We start from the raw sequence: 22512 nt of genomic DNA, 5'->3' as shown, positions 1-22512 counted from the left end.
ATTATTACAAAATTAATTTTCTCAGTATAAAATCACAACCAAAACACGCAATGTGGTTAGATGTTATTACGTAATATTACTCATCTCGTTTAGAGGAAATCTCAGTTTTTGGCGGGGTTACGGTATTAGATGAAATGAACTATCCTCACTCTAAAAAAGAAAGAAAGAACTCCTTCATCAATCAATTAGTGATTCGAATGAAATGAGGAAAAATCTGAGGAAACGGAAGCTTAAAAAACAACATCAACAAACATTGTTGCGATAGAATTTTGAGAAGTAAACTGAGGAATACACTTTTTATCTCTCCTATCTCTTCTTTTTGTTTACTGTCGTTCATAGGGAGATCTCTTAGAGAGGTTCAAAGATGCAGGTGAATCAGAAGTGGTCACCAACTTTTCTAGATTTTATAAGAGTTTTAACATTAGTAAGTCAACCCACGACAATTATTAAAATCCAGATTTAGATTTTTGAACCGTGTAAGAACCGCGAGGTCACAAATATTATTTTTCTGCGTTTTGAATACTGTGGCCCTGACTAAATAGTGAGATTTTTATATTTTAAGGGAACTTTCGGAAACCAAGTTGAGAAATAGTTAAATGAAAAAAAGTGATTGTGGTGCAGAATGATTAATATCCCTCTAAATATACATGAAACTGTGAGCCTAATTGAATTTTCAAAAATACTACCACCTATTACTGTAACCTCACTATCTCTAAACGAACATAACATTTGGTTCTTTCAATTTTTGAACACCCTTGCTTTTCTGTTGTTTTTTGTTCTTCTCTAGTCGTGCTCGATCATACTATTATAAAATTACCTCTGTTAAGTTATTTGCGTTAAAATCTGTAGAAGAAGAACAAGGAAAATCATAAATGACGTTTTCGAGAGGAAGAAGACTATTCTTATCAGCGGAAGTATTGGTTTGAAGATCGTTTCCGAATTTGAGGTTTTCCTTTTTTATCGCGGTAACCAACTATACATCAACTACACTTTTCGATCCGGAATGGACGTTTTATTTTTATCAAGGGAATAAATTATGTTAAAAAAGAATCAAGAAAAGGGACACGTTTTAAACAAAATCAGTTAGCTGTTCGGGAATTTTTCGGCACACCATGCAATAATTTTTAGTTTCAAAGAGCACACACCAAGTTAGGTTTGTCTACCATCTACAATTTACAAACACAGGATTAATTATTTCACTTCTTACAAACTGTTGTGTTGAGGAGCGAACTTGTGTGGCTCAGCACGGGAATGGTAAAAATAGAGAGCTGTTCTGGAAATGTTCCAGCCGGCAGTCAAGGTGGCTACAAAGAACATAAAAATAAAAGAGATGGGATATAGGAAATATTGCGTCTTGTGTAGAATCGGAAGAGCAGTGTATCCGAGGAACGTGATGTAGACATAGTAGCAGGCTGCGAGGAACCAGAACGTGTTCCCGAGAAACACGGACAAGAATGATGGTGAATCGATCAATGCTGAAAAGTTTTAACTAGATTTAGGTTAAACGAGTTTGAGATCTATTAAACAGCATTTGATTTTTATTCGCTTTAAAAATGAACATTCCAAGGTCCTCATTTTCACCAGTCAACTGGAAACATATTTTTACGTTTTAAGGGAAATGGTATATGACACCTTTCGGTTTATTACAGATTTAATGTTAAATCCCCTATGCTTCTGTCTATTGGTTGAAAAAAAAACTTACTCGGATAAAGAATAGGAACGATAACATGAAGGAGAATGAGCATTGGGAAGAAAGCATTGAGGTGTACATCAAAGCAGTATCCCCATTCTACATCCTGGTCTCGAACTTTTCGAAGAAATCGGTTCGATACCCACCAAAGAATCGTGGCGATAACGACTCCAACAGCGATGCAATCCACAAAAACTGACCAAAGGAAGAAAGTGAAAAAGCCAGTTTTCGAAAGACCGAGAGCATACGCATAGAAAATCGAAGAAAACAATAGTGAGAGAGACAGAAGTACTAAGAATGCCGGATCATCTCTTGCAAATTGATCTTTGGTACCTGAAACGTAGAAGTTTGGCCATAATATATGTACATGAAGTCTTACGTTTTCTGTAAATAAAGTTTTTGTACACTTTTGAAGGCTGGATAAGTAGATAGAGCATTTGCCAAAGTGCGAACTCGAAATCCATTTGTCGGATATGTACCAGACGACGTGTGAATCTGGACAGCTTCGCAAATGCAGACATTCTTACTGCTGTGAGACAGCCGACACGATCAGCAGTGCTGAAAAATTACAAACTGTTCTAGTTTTAGAAAACAAACTAAAACCTCGTTGAATAAGTTGAATACTGTCCAGGTGATGTGTAACCGCTTCTTGCTGGTTCGTATCGGAAGTTTCGTTGTGAAATCGGTGAAGTCACCGGACTGAAGGAAGGACCTGGCTGTGAACCACGTGGCTGAGAGCTCATGACATATATGATCTGTATTCAGACCAATTCTAAACAGAGTTAGTAATGAAATGAACGTCGCAATTTTAAGAAATACTTCAGGCGTTTGAAACACTGGAACTAATGATCATCATAGAAAAAATGAATGAATAATTTATTAACTTTGCTTAAAACTGATTTAACCCATCCAACAAGAATAAATTATTGTCGATTTTTGGTAGATACTATCACATTGAGAAGGTGGTTGGAGGTCTGAAAAAAGAAATTATACATTTTGAAACTTTTTACATGAAATGCAAACCTTCCTTGGAATTACTTATTCTTCTGGTTGGCATTCAAGTAGTGGAAGAGAACCACGAGCATGAGCATGGCGATTCCGAGAATGTTAGCAGCAATTCCGAGTTGAACGTCACTGATCATGGCTGGAAAAAGATAGAATTCAGATGAGAAATAAGGAAAAATGAAATGCAAAGTGGCAATAAGTGACGAATAACAAAGCGGGGCGCGATTGCATTGCCAAGCTGGCGTTTCTCTGCGTCTCTCCAATTTCACTACTTTTATTGATTTTCTCTTCGGACACTCTTTTCCGCTATAGTGACCCTTCCCGAACCGACCACTACATACACTCCCTGCCTTTAACACGTCACATTTATTCTAGTTTAAACTAACTTTACAATGAGCCAGAAAACTGAACAAGACGATATTCCATTAGCCGACGATGGTAAGCGATTTGAATTTTTGTTAAAGTTGTTCAATTTCATAAATAGAAAACCATTTCCAGATGATACGGTGACAATAATCAGTGGCGGAAAAACTCCAAGAGCCGCACAACCGTTGCCCAAAGAAGAACCGCCAGAGGATCCAGAAGAAAAGGCTAGATTGATAACGCAAGTTCTTGAACTGCAGAACACTCTAGATGGTCAGTGCTTATGGTAGTCAAAGTTGTCAAAGTTTAATTAATTCAGATCTCTCCCAACGTGTCGAATCAGTGAAAGAAGAAAGTTTGAAACTGAGATCGGAAAATCAAGTTTTAGGACAGTACATTCAAAACTTGATGGCGTCTTCATCAGTCTTTCAGTCTTCGCAGCCACCCCGGCCTAAGCAGTAGGTGTTGTGTCGTCTTTCCCTTTTTCCCCAGCTTTGTAGGAGCTTACGGCATTTTTTCAATTACCCTGTAACTTTCTCAGTCAATGTGTATCAGATTACTTTGAACACTCGATTGTAACCTTGTGACCATAATTTAAAATCAGTTCCTTCTCAACCTGTGCATGATTTACTTACCATAATTGCCTAACTAATCCAGCTTTAAACGCTTCATTCTCCCCGTTTCTTTGCCTATGAACGTTCGGTTAACGAAAGTTTTCATTTTCCGATGCTACACGTCTAAATTGATCGTTGAATAAAAATTTTAAATAAATCATATGTATGACATTGCAATTATTGACATATCAAAAATATATATTTCCAGAGCCGATTCAGTTCACGATGATGAGTTTGGAGAGTACGAATATTAAAAATTATCAAAAAGCACTTGTACATAGAAGATGATCGATCCTCGAGGATGCCTTTAACTAATGTCTTTCGTTTCACATGTGAATTCACATCTATCGAGTTTAACAAATGATTATGTTATTAGAATGCTTTAACTTTTTCTTATCTTTTCTGTTCAATTCGTTTATCAATATTGTGTTTGTGTTGAAAATTCGTGAAGTAAAACTATCAACTATTCCCTTTCGAAAGGCTTTCCTCTTTCTTCTTTTTCCTGTGTTTCGTTTCAGTGTGTTGTCATAGCCTCCAAAACGCAGCAATCATCTCAAAAAATCAACTGGTGAAGGAAATACCTTGAGGATCAAATTTAGAGAACTGCCATAAAACAACTAAATATTGAACACAATTGATCTGGTATCTAACCGAAAACAAGCAAGTAAAATTTGAGATAGAAGACGTTTCTCAAGTTGTGGATCCTGTGTACGCAACAATCCGTAACGGTGTTTGCACGCTTTTGAAAATTTGAAAATATTTTCGACCGAGCTCGAGCTTTAAAAATCGCGAAATATTTCCGCTTCCTTGCTACATTCACTACTGTTTTCAGTCATAAAATAACTTATGAATGTTTCGGAGGTTCCGACCACAGATAGTGGTTATCCGACTCCTCGAGATGACCTCCCATCGTCGGTAAGTCGCAATAGTTTCAAATTCTTTCATTGAAAAATCTATCCTTTGTAGTCTCGCTCAGCATCTCCAAGGAGTTCTCCCGATGAGCATCAGCTGACGTCCACGCCAGTTCGAGGGCGAAGAAACATGCCGATGAAAGAGCACTTTTCTCATTTTCGCCACGATCTATCCATCATTGAGTCAACCGGTTCAGACTCCATCTCGACTGCAAATGATTCTAACGTTGTCATCGGTATTGTTCCCCAACATTACTATCGCATTTCGTTTCCTTTAGACAGTGTAAAAAGCTTGTTGGCTGTATCCAAAGAGTTGAAGAAAAAATCGCGAGAAAATACTGTTCTTCGCGGCGAAAATGAAACACTTCGTGGAGAGAATGAGTCTCTCCGAGAGGAAAATTGCTCATTGCGTGAAACCTCACGACGGACTGAAATGGACAAATCAATCAGCCCTGAAATGGGTTACGAAGGAGTAGTATTTCCAGTCATTCCCAGGCTTCAACTTCATGATGCGAGCAAGGAGAACGATACAAATACTGCCACAGAACATCCAATGTCTAGTGATGACATCAAGAAAGAATTGCTCTCAATCATAAAAAGTGAAGAAGATCGAACTATTCTCGAATCGAAAATGGAGAACGTGCGTGTAATTTTAATAGTTTTATGAACGAACAAAAACAATTTCTATTAACAAAAGTTGTTTCAGATGGTGATTAGCGATTCTAAACCTTCTGCCAAAGTATTCACTGGTACAGCTACAATTCAATTAAACACCGAGAAAATTGACGCTGATGTCCAAACTGAGAATGACGATCATGTGAAAATCGTAAATGCAAACTTACAAATTGTGAGTTTATATGATCGCATAATTGCATAATACATAATTTAAATTTTTTAGGAAGTTGATCAGTTGCATTCGGAAATCGAAATAATCGGGAAGAGGAAAAGTGACTTGGAAAATCGGTTGTTTGACTATGAGAAAATGAAAGCCAAGTTCGAAGAAGATGAACAGAAATTGAGATCAGATCTTGAAAAAAAGCTAAAAACAAGCCAAGCACAAATCGCACGATCTGAAGCTAAAAACGAAGAGCTTCAGGCTCGCTTGAACAGCAAAAAGAAAGAAGTCGAAGAAATTTCAGCTGAGAACAGACGTCTTCTGGAAGATAAAAACACGCATGAATTCGAAATGGATGAAATGAAAGTCCATGAAGAGCACCTGATGAAGCAGAACTCTGATCTCGAAGTGAAGTTGGATGAAACAGCGAAAAAAGTTAACGATCTCGAAGATGCTCTCAAAGAGGAAAAATTCAGAATGATTCAATTCGAAAAAGAAGCTGAGAATACCGCCAAAGATTTTGAGCTTAGTATCAGTGGGCTCAAGAAAAAAGCAGATGAGGCTCTTGAAAAAGAGACTGAAGCCATGAAGAAACTCGAAGAAATTCGGAAACAGAACAAAGAACTTGTCAAAGAAAATAAGGTATTTGTGTAGTATAGTAATCGTATAACTTTAAGTTTTCAGTATCTCTCCGATTCCCAACACGTATTACTCGATAGCGAAATAAATTCGAAAAATGAAATCAATGTGTTGCAAGCAAATATTCGGAATATTGAAGCACAGTTATCAGTGGCAAAAGATCAAATAGCAGAAGAGAAACGTCACAAAGAACTGTTGAATGAAGATGTGACACGATTAGAAATTCAAAACCAGAAGGTAAACAACTCCCGGTAAAACAGTGCTATAAAACGTCATTTTTAGCTGATAGAAGATAAATACGATTCTAATGAACTCATGGATGAGCTGAAGAAGGGAAAACTTGAAATTGATCATTTGCGTCAGCAAGTCCAACTTCTATCTCAAGAGAGTAACGATGTGGCCCAACTGAAAGAAGAACTTCAATCTAGGACAGGCGTAGAACAACGATTAAGAGAAAAACTAGAGCAAGCACTCAGAAAAGAAGGAGAATCCGATGTCAAGATAGAAGGATATATTCGTTCTGAAGCTGCTGCAACGGCAGAGTTAGAAAGATTGAAAGTTGAATTAGCTGAGCAGACTTCAGTGTTCGTCGCTGCTCAGCAAGAGTTGACACAAAAAGAGGCTACGATTTTAGAATTGGAACGAGCATTCGAAGCTCTGAGAATAGAGTTTGAAGAATTCAAGGCAGATGCAAACGCTCAATACGAAAATGAAATTTTCGTGAGAGAACAGGAACTGAATCACCTACGTGCTCGTTTAATTGAACTGGAGACATATCCTGGACATACGATTTCGGTTTCCCGACAAAGCAAAGAGGTTCAGACTGATGATATTGTACTGGAAGAAACAACAATAAGTCCTTCACATGTCGTGGAAGAACAAGTTCTCAGTCCAGTAGTGTCACCTGTCTCTGAAGAATTAATTCCCCGTCATCTGATCCGCTTGGATGAAAAATTGAATCGGTTGATAGAAAAACTGAAGCAAGTCGGAACAGTGGAAACTATCGGAGACACGTCTGCTGATAATCAACTTTCTCCGCTTTACCAGTCATCTGAGACTGTCAAACAAATTGTTGAGATTTTGGAATCGGTGTTGCTTGATTCTCAAGAAAAAGATAATCAATCTTCCAACTACATCGACAACTTCTGGGCATCTTTGAATAAGCGTGCAGAGCATTTAGTGCAGATTATGGAGGAGAAATTTGAGACAGCTCACAGAGAGTATGGAAGGAACGTTCAGAAAATTGATCAGAAATGGAAGATGCAGAATGAGAAATTGAGAATGGAGCTAGACAAGGCTAATGCACTCAGCGAGCAACGTGTATATCTTGCAACGCAGTTCCGGGAGCAGTATGAGGTGAGTATTGAGCAGTAATATTAAATAAAAACTAAATCATTCAGATGGAAGAAAAGATGAAGGATGAAGCTCTTGCTGAGATTGAGCGGCTGGTTGGTATGAGAGACGAAGAGCTTGCGGAATGGGAAAACAACGAAAAGGATCTTCGTAAAAGACTAGAACGAGCTGAGCATGCAATACAAGTGTTCGTTTTATACTCTCACAAAGTTTATATCAAATTCGAGTTATTTAAGGAATGCTCGTGACAAGCTGAATCGTACAGAAGAGTTTGAGGCAGAACTTGAGCATTTAACAACGAGATTACAAAAGTCGGAGGTCGATCATAACAGAAAAGTCAAAGAGTTTGAAAAACAAATTCATGAAGAAAAAGGAAAGCGGGCGTTTGAAAGAGAGTCATTGAAGAGGATGCATATCAGTTTTGACAACACCCTTGAGCAGTGTGGGTATCTGAGAAAGCGGAACACTTCCCGTCAGAAATTGCTAAATCACATGCATGCTTTTTTGCACGGAATCAACCTCGGCAATTGCGATGAATCAATGCGAAAACGGAACGAGTTGATTCATCGAGTAGAAAATGTAGGTTTTACAGTCTAGAAAAGTTCTTCCAATACTTTGCTTTTAGTCCGGTCTTCTAAAGCTTAACCGCGATGAAATTGATGACGAAAGGATTGATCGTCGCATTCTTGGCGAACCGAATCGCTCACAATGAAGTACTTATTATTTTTGTATTCCTTAATTTCTGTATATTATGTTTGTACTATCTTGAAAAATCATGCGGGAATATTTTTGATCGTAAGGTTATCATATAGATAAATTCGAAATGTGTTTATTACTTCTTAAATTCAGGATCAATTTCACAACTTGCAACGAACCGGGCCGAGCCGAAAATTCTCCGGGCCCGGAAGTTCAGTACCGAGAAAAATTCAAATTCTGTTTCGAAAATATCCTAATTTTCTCTTGTAGATTGAGAAAACAGTAGTCGCTTCCAGAGTTACTTGAGTTCCAGGTCTTCTTCCAGAATGAGGATTACAATTTGCAAATATTTGTATCATAAATTGAAGGTTTTACTCAGTCTGTCTTCTACAAAATCTTCTTCGTCTCACTCAAAATAATTTATTTGTCTTTCTGAAAGCGGCCATTGACTGCTATCTTCTGATTAAGACGATTTCATGGGTTATCATAATACGGAGTGTTCCATTGAGCACATTTCCAGATTGAACCGTCTTCATTTAAACCCGAAACGGGGATGACAATGTACATCCTTCATTAGAGTTTCTTCCATGTTGATGTAACTATTCTGCAATTTTTCTATTTTCCATACTTGCAACGGGCCGGGCCGGGCCGTGACGAGAATTTCCAAGGCCCGGCCCGGCTGAAAAATTTGAACTGAAATTTTGAACGAAAATTTGAATTTTTTCCCAAAAATGTCGAATTTTTGACTATACTTCAGAATTCAATCAAAAGATAGTTTTGCATCAAAAAATTGAAACTTTTAATGTAAAATTTCAAAAAAAATTCAAAATATTTGGCCAAATATTTTGAATTTTTTTCCAAATTTGGTAAAAAAATAGGTTCTTTTTTTGAAGCCGGGCCGTAAATTTGCAAGTATGCTATTTTCAAATCAACTTTCACAAACCGTTTCACGCCTTGAACTCTATGAAAGAAACAAGCAAACATCAACGATGTCACGTTTTCCTATAACAGAAAAACGCAGTGTTCATCTTCGTTCAACCTTCCTTTCATTAATTATTTCCAATTTTCATCGGAGTCAGTGTACGAAAAGAAGAAAGAATGACTTCTGAAGTTGTTCATTTCACAGGGTTCGTTCGATCTTTTACCTCTAACTGAAGAAAGAAGTTTCAGTCAAGAACAACTTCCTCCTGTATTGAAACTTATCGCTGATTCGAGATACCAGTTTTCAACACATAAATATGCGATTGAGAAGTCTGAAGGTTAGCAGAAAAATGATGGCTTCGATGCGCTTGAGAATCCAAACAAAAAATTTTAATTTTCAGGTGGAGCTCATCACATTTATATAGTGACAATGTCATATGAACCTCTCATAAAAGAAGTAATGACAACTGCTCGCAGTTCTTCAAATATCAAAGAACAAGCACTTGTTAGTCAAATTAAAAGTTTGACGACCAGCGAGAAGAAGAAGAAGAAAAAGAACAAGTCTCCAGTTGTCCATCAAATGAAAATCTTGAAAGATTCGACACATCCAAATCAGTATTTCATGTTGCCAGATGCCTCTTCTGCTGCTTCTTCAATTGCCACGTCATCTGATTCCTTTTCTTTCTCTTCGATTTCAGCACGAACTGGATCGAATGCCAAAAGTACTGGAAAAGCTGTGACGATGGTTCATGTCAAGTTCATTTTACTCTATCGTGATGTTTGTAAGAGACGGTGATTGTTGAGAACTGTGTTCTTTCATCCAACAAATAGTTCTAATTCTCAGCGTCCAATCGAACTTCGCAGACGAGTTTTCATCTGACACTCTTCTCCAGGACGTCGTAATCAACTTCCAACAACTATGTAGTCGCCAGTAAGATCTCCCTCTCATATTCTCTCGAATTTGCCTCATATTCTCTCGAATTTGGTGCAGAAATTTTAGACTCCGTGGCCAAGAGTTTCATCCACGTCTTGCTTATTGTATCGGAGAAGTCAGTGAGAAGAATTCGAAGCCAGTTTTGGATTCCGATTTGGGAAAGAGTTTGGCTCAGTTGGCATCGACTAACTCGATTATTCAATTCTCTTTGATTGCGGATAATGTGAAATATGGTGGAGAGTGAGGAGAAGAGAGAGAGAAGGAAATTGAATCTTTTTAAAATTTTGACTTGAGAAAATGAAGTGTTATGAGGTGTTAATCATTTGAAGTTTCTTGTTTTTAGTTTATAGAATCAGCTTCCGGTTGGAACATACTTGTCATCGGGCCGAAACGGGCCGACGCGGGCCGGCTCGTAACTCGCGTCAAAATGAATGTTACGAGCTGAAAAATATATCAAAAAGTAGATCTCGACGAGTTCTATGCCTGTGACCTAATAAGGGCCGGATGGCTATTCGTTAATGTGCCGCGGGCCGGGAAAAAGTGCCGAAAAACGCGAAAATGGCCAAAAAAGTCATTCTAGCCCGGCCCGCGGCATATTAACGAATAGACATCCGGCCCGTAGTAGGCCACGGAGATAGAACTCGTCGAGATCTGCATTTTGGTATATTTTTCAGCTCATAATATTCATTTTGACGCGAGTTACGAGCCGGCCCGTGTCGGCCCGTTTCGGCCCGTTGACAAGTATGGGTTGGAAAAACAATAAATTTCTATTGTTCTAATCTGAGGGTGTCTGAAAATAGATTTTTTGTTGTTCTTTTTACAGTTAAATATGTGAATCGTGAGCAACTAATCTAGATATTTATAGTCGTAATTGACTCAAAAACTGGAAATTCATGATGATTCGTGTCTGAAACCGGGGATTCTGAAATCTTCAGGTCTATCATGAGCTTTTTTCTGAAATCAACAGACCCTCAAAATTCGGCAAACAAATTGTTGGGTTTTGACTTGAAAGAATATTCAACTTTTTTAGAATATTTCAACAAGAATATTCACTGATAATGTTTATATTAATTAATTGTTTTATACTATTGTCATGTAAAAGTTTTGATCGTGAGGTTGATATAGTTGAAATTCGATATTTATTCATTACTTTATTTTTGAATCAGGATAAATGTTATGCGTATTCTTTTAGAATTGTTGTGATTCTCAAAAACACAAGTTGAGATTGCAGTTTTAAAGTTGTAAGCGAAATCAAAAAGGGAAATGGTGTATACTGTGTGGAACTATCACATGGTTCCACGATTTCCATTGACCAAAGCGATAAGCCCCTCCTTGTAAGCTCCAGAGCAATCACCCTTGATCATGTTTTCCAAAGTTGTGCGATAAAGAGATTGGAACATATTTCGGATGTCAGCCATATCATATTCAGCACGTGTCACACACAAACGAATCAAATCATTATCACGAGTGCCGAGACCTGCAAAATTAAAGTTTCAGAATTCGGAAAAATCTAATTCACAAGAATACCTTTCATACTGTCATGAAGAAGTTTAGCGAAGTAGGCTGGACGATTGCGAACGACTGCAATAACAGCCAGAAGGCCATCACGCACATCTCCACTGAATTCAGATTCAATGGCTTTTTCGATTGAGTGATTGGACACTTTCTGATATTCTTCGAAGACCATTCGAAGTTGATTGAAGTTTTGACTGGCCAAAATTGCATTGAATGTGGATTCATCAGTTCCCAAACGTTTTTCTCCTGCTTGATAGAGTCTGCGAGCATCTTGATTAGCCCGAAGGGCATCCGTTTGATTGGATTCGTCACGTCCTCCGGCACACAATGAGACAAGAAGACGCTGAAAATGTATAGATGAATAACAATTCCTTTTCTGAAAGTAAATACCTTGAAATGTCCGCTGGTTTCTCCAATCAAATCACGCTCCAAATCCTTCTTGTAGAGCATTTTGTATGCATCTCTGACTTGTTGAATTTGAGCATTAGTTCTTGATGTCATAATCTCGATAAGAACTGATTCTTTTGTTCCCAATCCATCCATTGCCTTATACAACTGCTTTGCATCATAGATAGCTGGAGCCTCCATCAATGCTAGAATGAGATCTTCGAAGTCTCCATGAAGTTCTCCTTTCAGTTCTTTGATCAAATCTTTTCCATACATAACTTTGAAGGCTTTCGAGATTTCTTGCCTTTGTCCATTTGTTCTTTGACAGAGGACACTAATCACTTTCGAGTTATTACATCCGAGTCCTTTCATTGCTTTACGAAGGACTTCCGCGTCAGCATTAGCATTGAATCCAGGAATCGGGAAGAGAGAAGGTGTTCCAATCATCACTGAAAATGGGAATGAATGTGAATTAATGGAATTTCTCGAGATTTTATTTTTATTTGGTCAATGATTGGCGACCTTCGCGAAGTGTTGAAAAGTAGAAATTGCGGGCAGAATAGTGAATTGTTTGATCAATCAAAAAATGAGAGGAGAGAGAGAGAGGATAGAGAAAAGAGTCGAAGAATTCGGACATGAAGTGGTTGATATTGAACTGTAGTTTAGAGAGAGTGGATAGAAACTGTTCTATTTCGGAGGGTCAACATGATAATCCATATTTGTATTGTAGACATGGAGAATGTGTGATGGAATACATTATATTTATGTTCTGTTCAAACAAAAACTGAGAAGTATGTTTGGGATGAATAAAGAGTGTTATGAGTTATGTCTGGGACTCAGGAACCTGAGAATTTGGTCAACAAAACTTCAGTGGTAGTTTCCGTAGGCTGACTCTAGGAAATAGGGTGAAGTGAGGATTATGATTGGGAGAATAGGCTTCAATCTACTTAAGTTAAGGTAATCAACCAACTCTAATGTTTACAATCAAAATCTGACCCCTATTCGAAAAGTTATCAACCTGATGTCTGTTTTCAGTTTTGGGAGTACAATTCTAACTATCTCTTCACTACACTACTCCACACCTTTTTAGGTCAGTTTCTTATTCTGTCGCTATGAAAAGCTTATCATCTTCCTAGAAGTCGTTACTCTAATCCTAGAACTATACAAAATGATGACTTCATTCAAAAGTGAGTGAGTTTCCAAGTTTCCACAAGAACAAAAGTATTCAAGAGTGGATGAACAGGTTTGTTATATTTACGCCCATCCATTTCTCATTTTCTTTCTTTCTCTCCGCCTCTTTAACAATTTCGTAACGCAATTGAAATGGGAATGTTGTGTGACGTATGATGAATCATCTCTTTTCTTCTCAGAATATAATATTACCTGGTTGTCCGTATCCGTGATTTGGGAAGAATCCCCCACCCATCTGTGGACCACCTCCTTGTTGGAAATTCTGTTGTGGGGGATATGATGGTTGTTGATGTTGTTGTTGATAGGGTTGTTGTGGTGGATATCCACCAGACTGTGGTCCACCTGAGAATCCATATTGCGGTGGTTGTGGATATCCTGCACCACCACCACCTCCTGGATATGGTGCTCCTTGTCCTTGGTTTGGATAACCTCCTGGGTACGGTGGTTGTCCACCTCCACCTCCTGGGTATGGCTGTTGTTGTTGATGGTTTTGACCTTGACCGTATGGATCGTAGCCGCCATTTCCATATCCAGGTTGTTGTGGTGGCATACCTCCATATCCTGCATTCCCATAGGATGGCTGATTCGGATAACCTGAATTTGATTTCGAATATGATAATTGTTTTGACATGAGATTTGACTACAAACCTCCTGGATTCATATTGTAATCTTGTTGTGGTTGATTTGAAGAAGACGAAGAAGAATTGTCCCTTTGTTGACCGTTATTTGGTTGTTTATTTCCGGAGAGTCCACCGAGTTTGTTGTCCTGTAAGAAAAAAGTTTCAAACTGGTTGATTGTTTTCTGTGCTTGGCGCTGAGCACCGGGCACATAAACTGCCAAGACATTAGAGGAAAATGATAAACTCAGACGAGCAGAGCAACTCGAGATGAGCCGCGAGCCGCTGGCACTTTCAATACACGTGTTCATCGATAGGAAGCCTTCAGGACAGAAAAAAAAATGGAAAGAAGAGATCGAAAAGCGAGAGATAGAGAAAATGTGTTTGTACAAATCGAAGAAGAACAAACAAAAAATGGCGTCTGACTCACGAAAATAAAAGATATTGAATTCGATGATTCTCAATTTCCGGCGATGATAAGGAAATTATATGATAACAAAAACTGGTGTTTTATGAAGCGTGATAGGGACTACGTGCTAGTTTTCGTTTGAAGTTGGTTTGATTCTCTGACTCAACGATTAAATAAGACCGCCCTCGCCAGTTGTATTTACTGTTAAACTGAAAATCTATGGGATTATCTATCTAGCGCTTTTTTGTGACCCTGAATGGAGACTATGTCGTTGAAAACAGGGTATCTTACATTTTCTATCAATCACAAAGCTAGATTAAATTACAATACTGTGAAATTCAGAAAAAGAAACTCCATCAAAATAGACGCAATTTGTTTTTATGCGACAGTGAAAATAATGAAACAAGATTTTTGTACTGTAAATCGACACGAATCACGGCTCTTCCATGCGAGACTAAGTTATTTTTCAAACTCACAAGAACGTCCTGAATTCCGGACATAACAAATTTGCGAAGCGACATAGTTGTTGATTAGGTGTATCTGAAATTTTGTTGTTCATATCAGGAATGAAGAAAATCAACGGAAATTGAAGCTACGTGCAAGGTTATAAAATTAAAAACCGAAAATTTTGAAATTGCAAGAGAGATAAGAGGAGGACTTATCCAGAGAGATCTGAGTGCCCGACATGACAGCAACTCTCGTTTGGTCGGTTAAATACGCACTGTTTTGAGTGGTGAAAAGAATAAGAAAACGAGAGAGAAAAGATGAACAGAAAGAACAAAACATGAGTCATCAAGAACACTTGGGCAGGACAAAGTGTCCAAAAAAATGAAACGAAATTACGAAATTGATGAATAAAACAATTGGAAGAGTTGAGGGGCGATGAGGTTGCTCCTCTTGTGAAATAGAAATCCATTCGGTATGAACCAAAGAAAAAGGTTGAAGGGTAAACATTGAAACCTTATTGTCCTTTCAGTGAATGTTTTTTGTTTGGAAACTGTCATGTGGTTGGCAATTGGGGTAATCTGACATGGTAGGTTTTCGTTTTGAAATTATTTTTTTTTGTGGAATAATCGGGAATAGTTCAAAAATCATCTTGAAAATAAATCAGGATAGTTTAAGATCAACTACGAGTAATATTGCAAAATGACATAATAAGTTACAAGAAAAAATATATTACAGTTTTATTTCTTCTGGAAAAGGTGAACTTTATTATTGATTGTTACTCATTGTGTTTTTTTCTTGTTCCAATCCACTTCGGGGGTCATTTTCAATGTATCATAAACCGAGTTACTCTGGGCTTTTGACGTCTGAATTGGTTATCACATAATTATTTTTCACGTAGGAAAGTCTACCGTATCCGATGGAGGAAGAATAGTTGGGACTCCGACCACTGGATTCAGAGGCGGTTTATTACCAGGAGAAGGTCCCAATTCAGTTGATACTGGGCATGAAATGTTATCATACTTTGAGATATTTTCAGGAGAACTCGGATTGTTTTCTGGTTTATCTGGACCAAGAAGAATTCGAGAACTAATCTGAAAGTATGATAGATATAATTTTGAAAAAAAAGGGATTCTTCTGAGAAATTACATTATCGTTCATGTGAACAGTTGGTGCAACAAGACTTATAACGAGACCCATTTGTTGAGTTGAACAATTTTTCGACTATCCAAGAAAGGAAAAAAACTACTGATGTCAAAACAAATATTACGGGGAGGTCACGGAGTGTAACCAACAAAATGAGTAATTTTTCTGAAAGTGGTACATGCTGCCTTTGGTTCGGACGGATTCCAATGACACAATATTCACTGATGTGCCGAATTTTCATAGAAAAAATAGTTTTATTTCAAAATGTTTTGTAATGAACAGAATGTACATGAAGAGCAACGAAACGCTTATATGTATGTTTACAGTTATCTATAACTCTCTCTACTCTTGTGGATTGACAGCTAATACAGCTGAAGCAAGTTGTTGTCGAAACTGTGCGAACGAATCAATGTCGAATTCGAAGGTTTCACCCTCATTTGTCGGCATTTTGATGGTGATGATTGGACGGAGGCTTTTTGCAACGTGTGAATTCCCAATCACTGTGAATTTTTTCATTTATTAAGTATATTTTTAATTAAATACCTATATTGACGTTCCAGTTTATGTCATCTTTTCCAGAAGCCTCCACTAACTTTTGGGTTACAATATTTTTTAACTGAACTTTTTCTTCCTCGTTCAGATCAGCAGCTTTCTGAATGTAATCGGTGGAGTAACAGGACTGGCATGCTTTGAAATATTCCCCTAAAATATATTTTTATTAATCTTTGTAGACATTTTTGTAACATTACCGTATTGAATAAGTTTTTTAAAGTCTTTTTCACCGTCAGCGAATTCATTCGGGAGCCGCTTCGAAGTCGTCGCGCAGTCATATAGTTTGGACAATTGATCTTCTGTGAACATCTGTAAATATTCTATTGGCACATTGTGATTTCGGCACGATTCACCTAAATAGTGAGAAACGGTAGAAAATTCGAGTTGTTCAATAAAACTTGAGCACTTGGAACATAAGGATGTGGAACAAGAGCATATTGACGATATAGAAGAATAACAATCAGGAGAAAGCATGCATTGCCAACTGAAAAAAAAACGAGAAAACAGTCAGCATAAATCTAATTTCGAACGCACATGTCTGAGCTATGAACTTTACATAAATATTCATGTTGACTTTTGGATCTCGATTCCTTAACCAGTTCACATAGTTGAAGAAATTTTGAGATGTTGAGTCTAGCATCGATGAATAGAAGTTCCTCCACTTTCTCGTCAAATTCATTCTTCTGAAACGAGTCAAGACAGTCGCGAAGTTCATGCTTGACATCATGTTTTCTTTGGTTCAAGAATTTGTGAACTATGTGGAGATTTGTACTGTTCATCCAATTGTGATTGATAGAAATCGTGTCAGCCTGCAAGCAGACAGTTTATTTCAATCTTTAGTTTCTGCAGTACCAAATTGTGAACTTGATGATACCAATTGGAAGGAACAAATACGATTTCTCCTGGTTCTTGGATGAATGTAACTACTTCAGCTTGTTCAAATAAATTTGGAAAATCGCGAATATCCTCAACAAAACCCGATTCCGAGAAATTGCATTTGAAAAAATGTTCTTTTCCCGGTGGCATCATGAACCACTTCTTTCTTCCGCAGATATTAGCAGACCAACTGTAGGAAGAAACGACATCTGCATGAAACTTAGTCCTATAGCAAAATTTGAGAGTAGGTTTTCTGTTCTTAAACTTGATGAATTACCAAGATTCTGCAGCTCCAATATAAACAAATCTGTAGTCATCGCCGAATGGATTCTTGCTTTTTTCGGTTGTCCATTTCTCGCAGTTCACGAAATCTCGAGAAAAAAACGGATGAAGTTTATACACGGAAGTTCCGAATCTGAACACGTTCAATATGTGGAAGAATTTTCTAATCCATCTTACTGATTTTGAAAGTGCCAATCTTTGAGGTATACTTTCGGATCTCTCATGTTTTCAAGGAATTCTGTTAGAGTTGTTGATTTATAATCAGATCCATTCATTAGAATGGGTACTAGAGAATTTCCTAAACATTCAGATAACTTGCAAAGCTTCTTCAAGTTTAAAATTCGAACCATATGCTTGTTTAAGATATTCCTTGTTTGGTTGACCATCTGGGAGGACCCACTCTTTTCTAGCTAACCAAGAACTACTGAAAGTTTCGCCGAGAATAAACGGTTTGTTTTTGAATCCATGTTCTACAAGAATATTCAACCAAGGAGTGAACTCATCTTCGATTCGAGGGATTTCAAACGTCATCTGAAAAGAGCGAGTCTAGACTACTGTAGAAAAAAGGAATAGGAGTATTCCGTGAAAAAGCAAGCGATAACAAAACATGTAATGACTGCATTCGAACGAGTAAAGAATATACTTTTCTGATTTTTCACAGTCTATTCTCTTAAACTGTCAAATAACAATACTTGAAAAAGATGAAAAGTTTGCATTTTTGGCAAAAAAACCGAATGCGCCTTCCTTTTACTGACACCTTACTTCAAACGCGCGCTGCTGGCGCACTTCTGGTGCACGTGCGTGCATTTTTCAACAAAATAAAAGCCTCTTTGAAACTGCACCGCCTTGTTTATCCGATGAATCTTTTTGTTTATGATAAGAAAATAAGTTTGTTTTCAGGATGATTAATATTCCAACTTCGATTCTTTGCCGTTTGGGCGCCAGATCATCGATTTCCCGTTCATTTGGAACATCGGTAGTCACCAAGGTTAGTCAAGTTCTCATTATAACTGTATTCATAAGTTCTTCGAATTTTTCTTTGGTTTCACCCTGAAAATACCGCAACATCCATTATTAAGCTATAATCAGCTAATTGCGGGGCAAAGCTGCGTTCGCTCTGATAAATCGATTTGTCAAAAATGTAATTTCTTGGACCAGATTCTCAGCTTATAAAACAAAGAAAGAAGTCCTCCACTTTATTTTGAAAAACGCTTTTCCTGTAAATATTTTAATTATTTCTTTAAAATTATGGTTCCAGTCAGAGGCAAAGACACCTATTCAAAAGTTCGGATGGGAATACCTCATGAAGCAGCGCGCCAAGAACCGCCCTATTGCTCCACATCTCACCATCTACCAACCTCAACTCACCTGGATGCTTTCTGGATTCCACAGAATCAGTGGATGTGTTATGGCTGGTACTCTTCTCGTCGGAGGAATTGGATTCGCCGTTCTTCCATTCGATTTCACCACTTTTGTTGAATATATTCGTGGATGGAACTTACCATGCGCCGTCACTGCTGTCTTCAAGGTATTTTTTTGTTCTGATTCTTATCCAAACTCTAATCAAATTGTCAGTATATCATCGCGTTCCCAATCATTTTCCATACTCTCAACGGAATTCGATTCCTAGGATTCGACTTGGCTAAAGGAGTTGATAACATCGGACAGGTAATATCATATACCGTAAATACTGTATTATAACGGCACCTGTAATAGAACGGCGCCTGTATTATAACGGCACCCCATCAATACTCAGAATTCATGAATATGAATATCCCGGTGTTTTTTATTGTTTCTGATTAGAAGCAGCGTGATTGATAACGTCTTGATCAGCGAAAAGAATGCCCAAAAAAGGTTTTTCGTTTAAGTTTAGTGAGTTTTTAAAACCTCAAAATTTCTCTGGGAGGCAGTTGAAAAATATAACGGCATGTCGTTATAATACAGTATTTACGGTATGTGTCAAGCTTAACATATACTGTTTGCAGGTTTACAAGTCCGGATGGTTGGTATTCGGAGTGTCGGCTGTCATTGCTCTTGCCATTGTCATCAACTCTTGCCAGAACAAGAACAAGGCTGTCAAGACTGCTTAGGCACCAAGCTCCGCCTTTTTTCCTTTTCTTTACCCCTTTACGCGCGACCATTTAATCTGTATTCTCACTAGGTGTTCATAAATCCACTCTCCCAACTGTTCCACCCGTTCATCCGTAGCCCGTCGATTTATCACCGTTGCTCTTTTTTCCGTAGAATTATCGTTTCCTTTTCAAATGTATATTTTAAAACGAATAAAAATTTTAGATCAATGACAATGACACGCGATGGAAGGTTCGATTCAATGGATAAGGCAGCTCCACAATTCTCGTTTCGCAGGAGGACAATGGCAACCAGCGAGATGAAGGAATTTTTATCAACAAAAGGAGTAGAATCTACTAATTTAAACTTGGATGACGCTCCAGATCAATCTCCTCCTAGTACTTCGACAAGAAGAATGTCATTTGGAGAGACGATGCCAGAAAGAATTTATGACTGGGAAGATCCACGACTTGGAATTCAAGGATTTGTAGTAAGAAATTTGAAAAAGTATTTTCGTATACCAAAATTTTTAAAGGCGGATTACTTCACATATCGTATCGAACAAAGCGGTTTAGATTGGTATGATGCACCAGCACTACCAGATGGAGTTCAGGATGAATTCAAAATGATGAGAAGTTTAGCGACGATTTTTGAAAAGAAACATACAGAAGAACTTGAGAACTGCTCGGAACAACTACTCGCTGTCCCCAAACTCACATTCCATCTGTATCAAGAAGTTGCTAAATTTTTTGACCGAAGTATCGGACCTGGGCATTGTTCGATGTCTTACGGACATCTGGTAAGAAAATCACTGGTCAAATTATAATTAGAAGTTCCACCACTTGGTTTCTCCACTTTTTACACCATTATTAAATTTCTTTTTCTTTGCAGATAGGTCTCATTTCGTTTGGTGGAATGGTCGCAGCCAAGATGATGGGGACCGCTGAGCTACAAGGACAGGTGCGAAATCTACTTCTGTACACATCGCTCTTCATCAAAACGAGAATTCGGCAATGTTGGAAGGAACACGATCGTAGTTGGGTAAGAAATATTTGCATAGACATCGAGAAGAGCACTTGACTCAGCAGGGGACATCTCTCCTAGCAGAGGTGTCGTGATCCGATAATTACAGGGTCTGGGAATGTGAAGAGTACTATTAAGAAATAATAAGTGACTGGCAGGTGGAGAGAAAAAGTGTCTTCAGGACACTTCATAATAATATTATTCTTTTTAGGCTGGCTTTATGGCTCTCGGAAAACAAATGAAAGAAGATTTCGAAAGGGACCAAGCAGTTCAAGAAGGACGACTCCGAAACTGGTCGTTAATCGGAGCAGGTGTAATCGCAGCGATTGTGTGTGGAAGGATAGTTTACAGCTTCAAATAACTGTTTTCCCTTGATATCTGTAAATATTTTCTGTATGTACGTTTACTTTCTACAAATATTTCTTCTGTTTCTTCGTACAATTCTCCCACCCATCAGTATTCATAATCTCACAGAATCTCATTTTCCTCGCCCTATCTCTCATTGTGGCGTGATACTTCTATTTCTCTTTCTTAGTCTCATTGTGTTTACTCGAACATTGAGCTTCTCCTACAGTTTTTCACTTCGAGTTTTAAAGTTTTGTATTTATAGAAATAAACGGTTCTTTTCAACTTTTCAACCACACAGCAATTATGATAATAGCCGTCTCTGAACAGAGAATCTTTCCGGTTTTTCTGTTTTCATCACGTCACCAGTTATTCTTTCTCCCATGAAATAATGATTCATGATTGAACTGACGTGGCATGTCTTCTGACAGTTTTTTTTGGGTATCAAGATTTCAACATTCAATCAATTGCCTCTCTCTCTCCCTTCTTCATTTTGAGAAATGACCTTGTTGTGTCCATCTCTCTGCTTTAGAATTGTTTTGTTTAGAGTGTAAAATGCGATTCGAGACTATCGCATTTTCATCTCACGTCGCCTTCAAAGTCTCCGCCTACTATTGTCAATGTTGGGTCATATAAAAGTGTTGAAGACAGGAAGTTTTGACTAGACACCTTTCTCAAAATGCGTGCTCTTCTATTCACTTCTGCCGTTCTTTTGGCTATTGCCTTCGTTGAAGCTAAGAAACAAACGATTACTGTAAAGGGAACAACCATCTGTAACAAGAAGAGAATTCAAGCTGAAGTCACTCTTTGGGAGAAGGATACTCGTGAGTTTTCAATTCTTTTATTTTGGAATTCACTATAGAAAAAAGTTTTGTTTCAGTTGACCCAGATGACAAACTCGCCACCATGACTTCCAGCAAAGAAGGAGAGTTCTCTCTCACTGGATCTGATGATGAGATCACTTCAATCAATCCATATTTGATCATTACTCACAACTGTAATGTCAAGAAAGCCGGATGCAAACGTGTCTCTGAATTCGTTGTTCCAAAGGAGAAGATTGGTGGAACTTACGATATGACTTACGTGACTCTTGATATTCTTTCTGCTAAAGACAAGGAGAAGTGTTAGGTTTAGTGATAGACATTGTCCTTCATTTTCTATTTTTCACTCATCAATAAAATATTTGAAGAAAAACCTTGGTTTTTTGTTTTGTTTTGGTTGACCAGGAAGAGTCAAATAAAATGACGTAGAAGAAACGTGAACTGAAAGATAGAAGTAGGTGAAAACTCAACCATGTCCGGCCCGAGTGAGCTCAGCGGGCAGGAACAAAAAAGTTAGAAAATTAGTTCCTGGTAGCCTTTTCAGCGATGTTGCTCGTAGAATAATGTAAACTAAAAAAAGTTTAGCCTGCATCATTCAAACTAACGAAACGAGTATTTCTGTGATACAAACTAAATTCTTCGTCGAATTTCATCATAATCTTGTGATACTTTGGTCACGAGCATACATATACTTGTCATCCGGGCCGGCGCGTAACTTGCTTAAAACGCAACGTTATGGGCTGAAAAATATACCAAAATGTAGATATCGGCGAGTTCTATATCCGTGATCTACTCCGGGCCGGATGGCTATTCGTTAATGTGCCGCGGGCCGGGCTAGAATGGCTTTTTTGGCACTTTTTCCCGGCCCGCGGC

The 22512-nt window shown here is 38.0% G+C and overlaps 11 protein-coding genes across 11 annotated transcripts; 7 read left to right on the top strand and 4 right to left on the bottom strand.

Annotated features, from left to right (window-relative positions):
* Nucleotides 1-1203: 1203 nt before the first annotated feature.
* Nucleotides 1204-2433, bottom strand: GCK72_010499 (uncharacterized protein; the record flags this gene model as incomplete). The annotated part of the gene is made up of 4 exons (XM_003110894.1): nt 1204-1475; nt 1703-2023; nt 2070-2248; nt 2294-2433. 4 exons carry the CDS (start codon nt 2431-2433, stop codon nt 1204-1206), a joined length of 912 nt encoding a protein of 303 aa, XP_003110942.1.
* A 654-nt stretch (nt 2434-3087) lies between these two features.
* Nucleotides 3088-3926, top strand: GCK72_010498 (uncharacterized protein; the record flags this gene model as incomplete). The annotated part of the gene is made up of 4 exons (XM_003110883.2): nt 3088-3133; nt 3194-3331; nt 3378-3516; nt 3881-3926. 4 exons carry the CDS (start codon nt 3088-3090, stop codon nt 3924-3926), a joined length of 369 nt encoding a protein of 122 aa, XP_003110931.2.
* Nucleotides 3927-4518: 592 nt separating this feature from the next.
* On the top strand, nt 4519-8122 carry GCK72_010497 (uncharacterized protein; the record flags this gene model as incomplete). Its single annotated transcript, XM_053727897.1, has 9 exons — nt 4519-4587; nt 4639-5223; nt 5290-5430; nt 5482-6060; nt 6103-6294; nt 6340-7413; nt 7458-7597; nt 7647-7989; nt 8036-8122. The coding sequence occupies 9 exons, from the start codon at nt 4519-4521 to the stop codon at nt 8120-8122; spliced, it is 3210 nt and encodes a 1069-aa protein (XP_053587474.1).
* Nucleotides 8123-9204: 1082 nt separating this feature from the next.
* GCK72_010496 (uncharacterized protein) lies at nt 9205-10205 on the top strand (the record flags this gene model as incomplete). Its single annotated transcript, XM_053727896.1, has 5 exons — nt 9205-9233; nt 9277-9365; nt 9429-9819; nt 9872-9958; nt 10019-10205. The coding sequence occupies 5 exons, from the start codon at nt 9205-9207 to the stop codon at nt 10203-10205; spliced, it is 783 nt and encodes a 260-aa protein (XP_053587473.1).
* Nucleotides 10206-13330: 3125 nt separating this feature from the next.
* GCK72_010495 (uncharacterized protein) lies at nt 13331-13687 on the top strand (the record flags this gene model as incomplete). The annotated part of the gene is made up of 1 exon (XM_053727895.1): nt 13331-13687. The coding sequence occupies one exon, from the start codon at nt 13331-13333 to the stop codon at nt 13685-13687; it is 357 nt and encodes a 118-aa protein (XP_053587472.1).
* A 1619-nt stretch (nt 13688-15306) lies between these two features.
* On the bottom strand, nt 15307-15724 carry GCK72_010494 (uncharacterized protein; the record flags this gene model as incomplete). The annotated part of the gene is made up of 3 exons (XM_003110770.2): nt 15307-15390; nt 15436-15618; nt 15674-15724. The coding sequence occupies 3 exons, from the start codon at nt 15722-15724 to the stop codon at nt 15307-15309; spliced, it is 318 nt and encodes a 105-aa protein (XP_003110818.2).
* Nucleotides 15725-16012: 288 nt separating this feature from the next.
* GCK72_010493 (uncharacterized protein) lies at nt 16013-16531 on the bottom strand (the record flags this gene model as incomplete). Its single annotated transcript, XM_053727894.1, has 3 exons — nt 16013-16170; nt 16214-16372; nt 16420-16531. 3 exons carry the CDS (start codon nt 16529-16531, stop codon nt 16013-16015), a joined length of 429 nt encoding a protein of 142 aa, XP_053587471.1.
* Nucleotides 16532-16740: 209 nt separating this feature from the next.
* GCK72_010492 (uncharacterized protein) lies at nt 16741-19041 on the bottom strand (the record flags this gene model as incomplete). The annotated part of the gene is made up of 7 exons (XM_003110821.2): nt 16741-17031; nt 17075-17324; nt 17376-17513; nt 17558-17678; nt 17728-17911; nt 18749-18901; nt 18988-19041. The coding sequence occupies 7 exons, from the start codon at nt 19039-19041 to the stop codon at nt 16741-16743; spliced, it is 1191 nt and encodes a 396-aa protein (XP_003110869.2).
* On the top strand, nt 18282-19470 carry GCK72_010491 (uncharacterized protein; the record flags this gene model as incomplete). Its single annotated transcript, XM_003110946.2, has 4 exons — nt 18282-18368; nt 18639-18908; nt 18956-19048; nt 19366-19470. The coding sequence occupies 4 exons, from the start codon at nt 18282-18284 to the stop codon at nt 19468-19470; spliced, it is 555 nt and encodes a 184-aa protein (XP_003110994.1).
* Nucleotides 19471-19679: 209 nt separating this feature from the next.
* Nucleotides 19680-20834, top strand: GCK72_010490 (uncharacterized protein; the record flags this gene model as incomplete). Its single annotated transcript, XM_053727893.1, has 4 exons — nt 19680-19940; nt 19986-20249; nt 20342-20491; nt 20685-20834. The coding sequence occupies 4 exons, from the start codon at nt 19680-19682 to the stop codon at nt 20832-20834; spliced, it is 825 nt and encodes a 274-aa protein (XP_053587470.1).
* A 663-nt stretch (nt 20835-21497) lies between these two features.
* On the top strand, nt 21498-21946 carry GCK72_010489 (uncharacterized protein; the record flags this gene model as incomplete). Its single annotated transcript, XM_003110836.2, has 2 exons — nt 21498-21642; nt 21699-21946. 2 exons carry the CDS (start codon nt 21498-21500, stop codon nt 21944-21946), a joined length of 393 nt encoding a protein of 130 aa, XP_003110884.1.
* Nucleotides 21947-22512: the final 566 nt, after the last annotated feature.

The sequence above is a fragment of the Caenorhabditis remanei genome, chromosome III, assembly GCF_010183535.1.
Source record: "Caenorhabditis remanei strain PX506 chromosome III, whole genome shotgun sequence".
Lineage (NCBI taxonomy): Eukaryota > Metazoa > Nematoda > Chromadorea > Rhabditida > Rhabditidae > Caenorhabditis > Caenorhabditis remanei.
The sequence above is the reverse complement of the archived record's forward strand: the minus strand, read 5'-3'. Positions and strand labels throughout refer to the sequence as shown.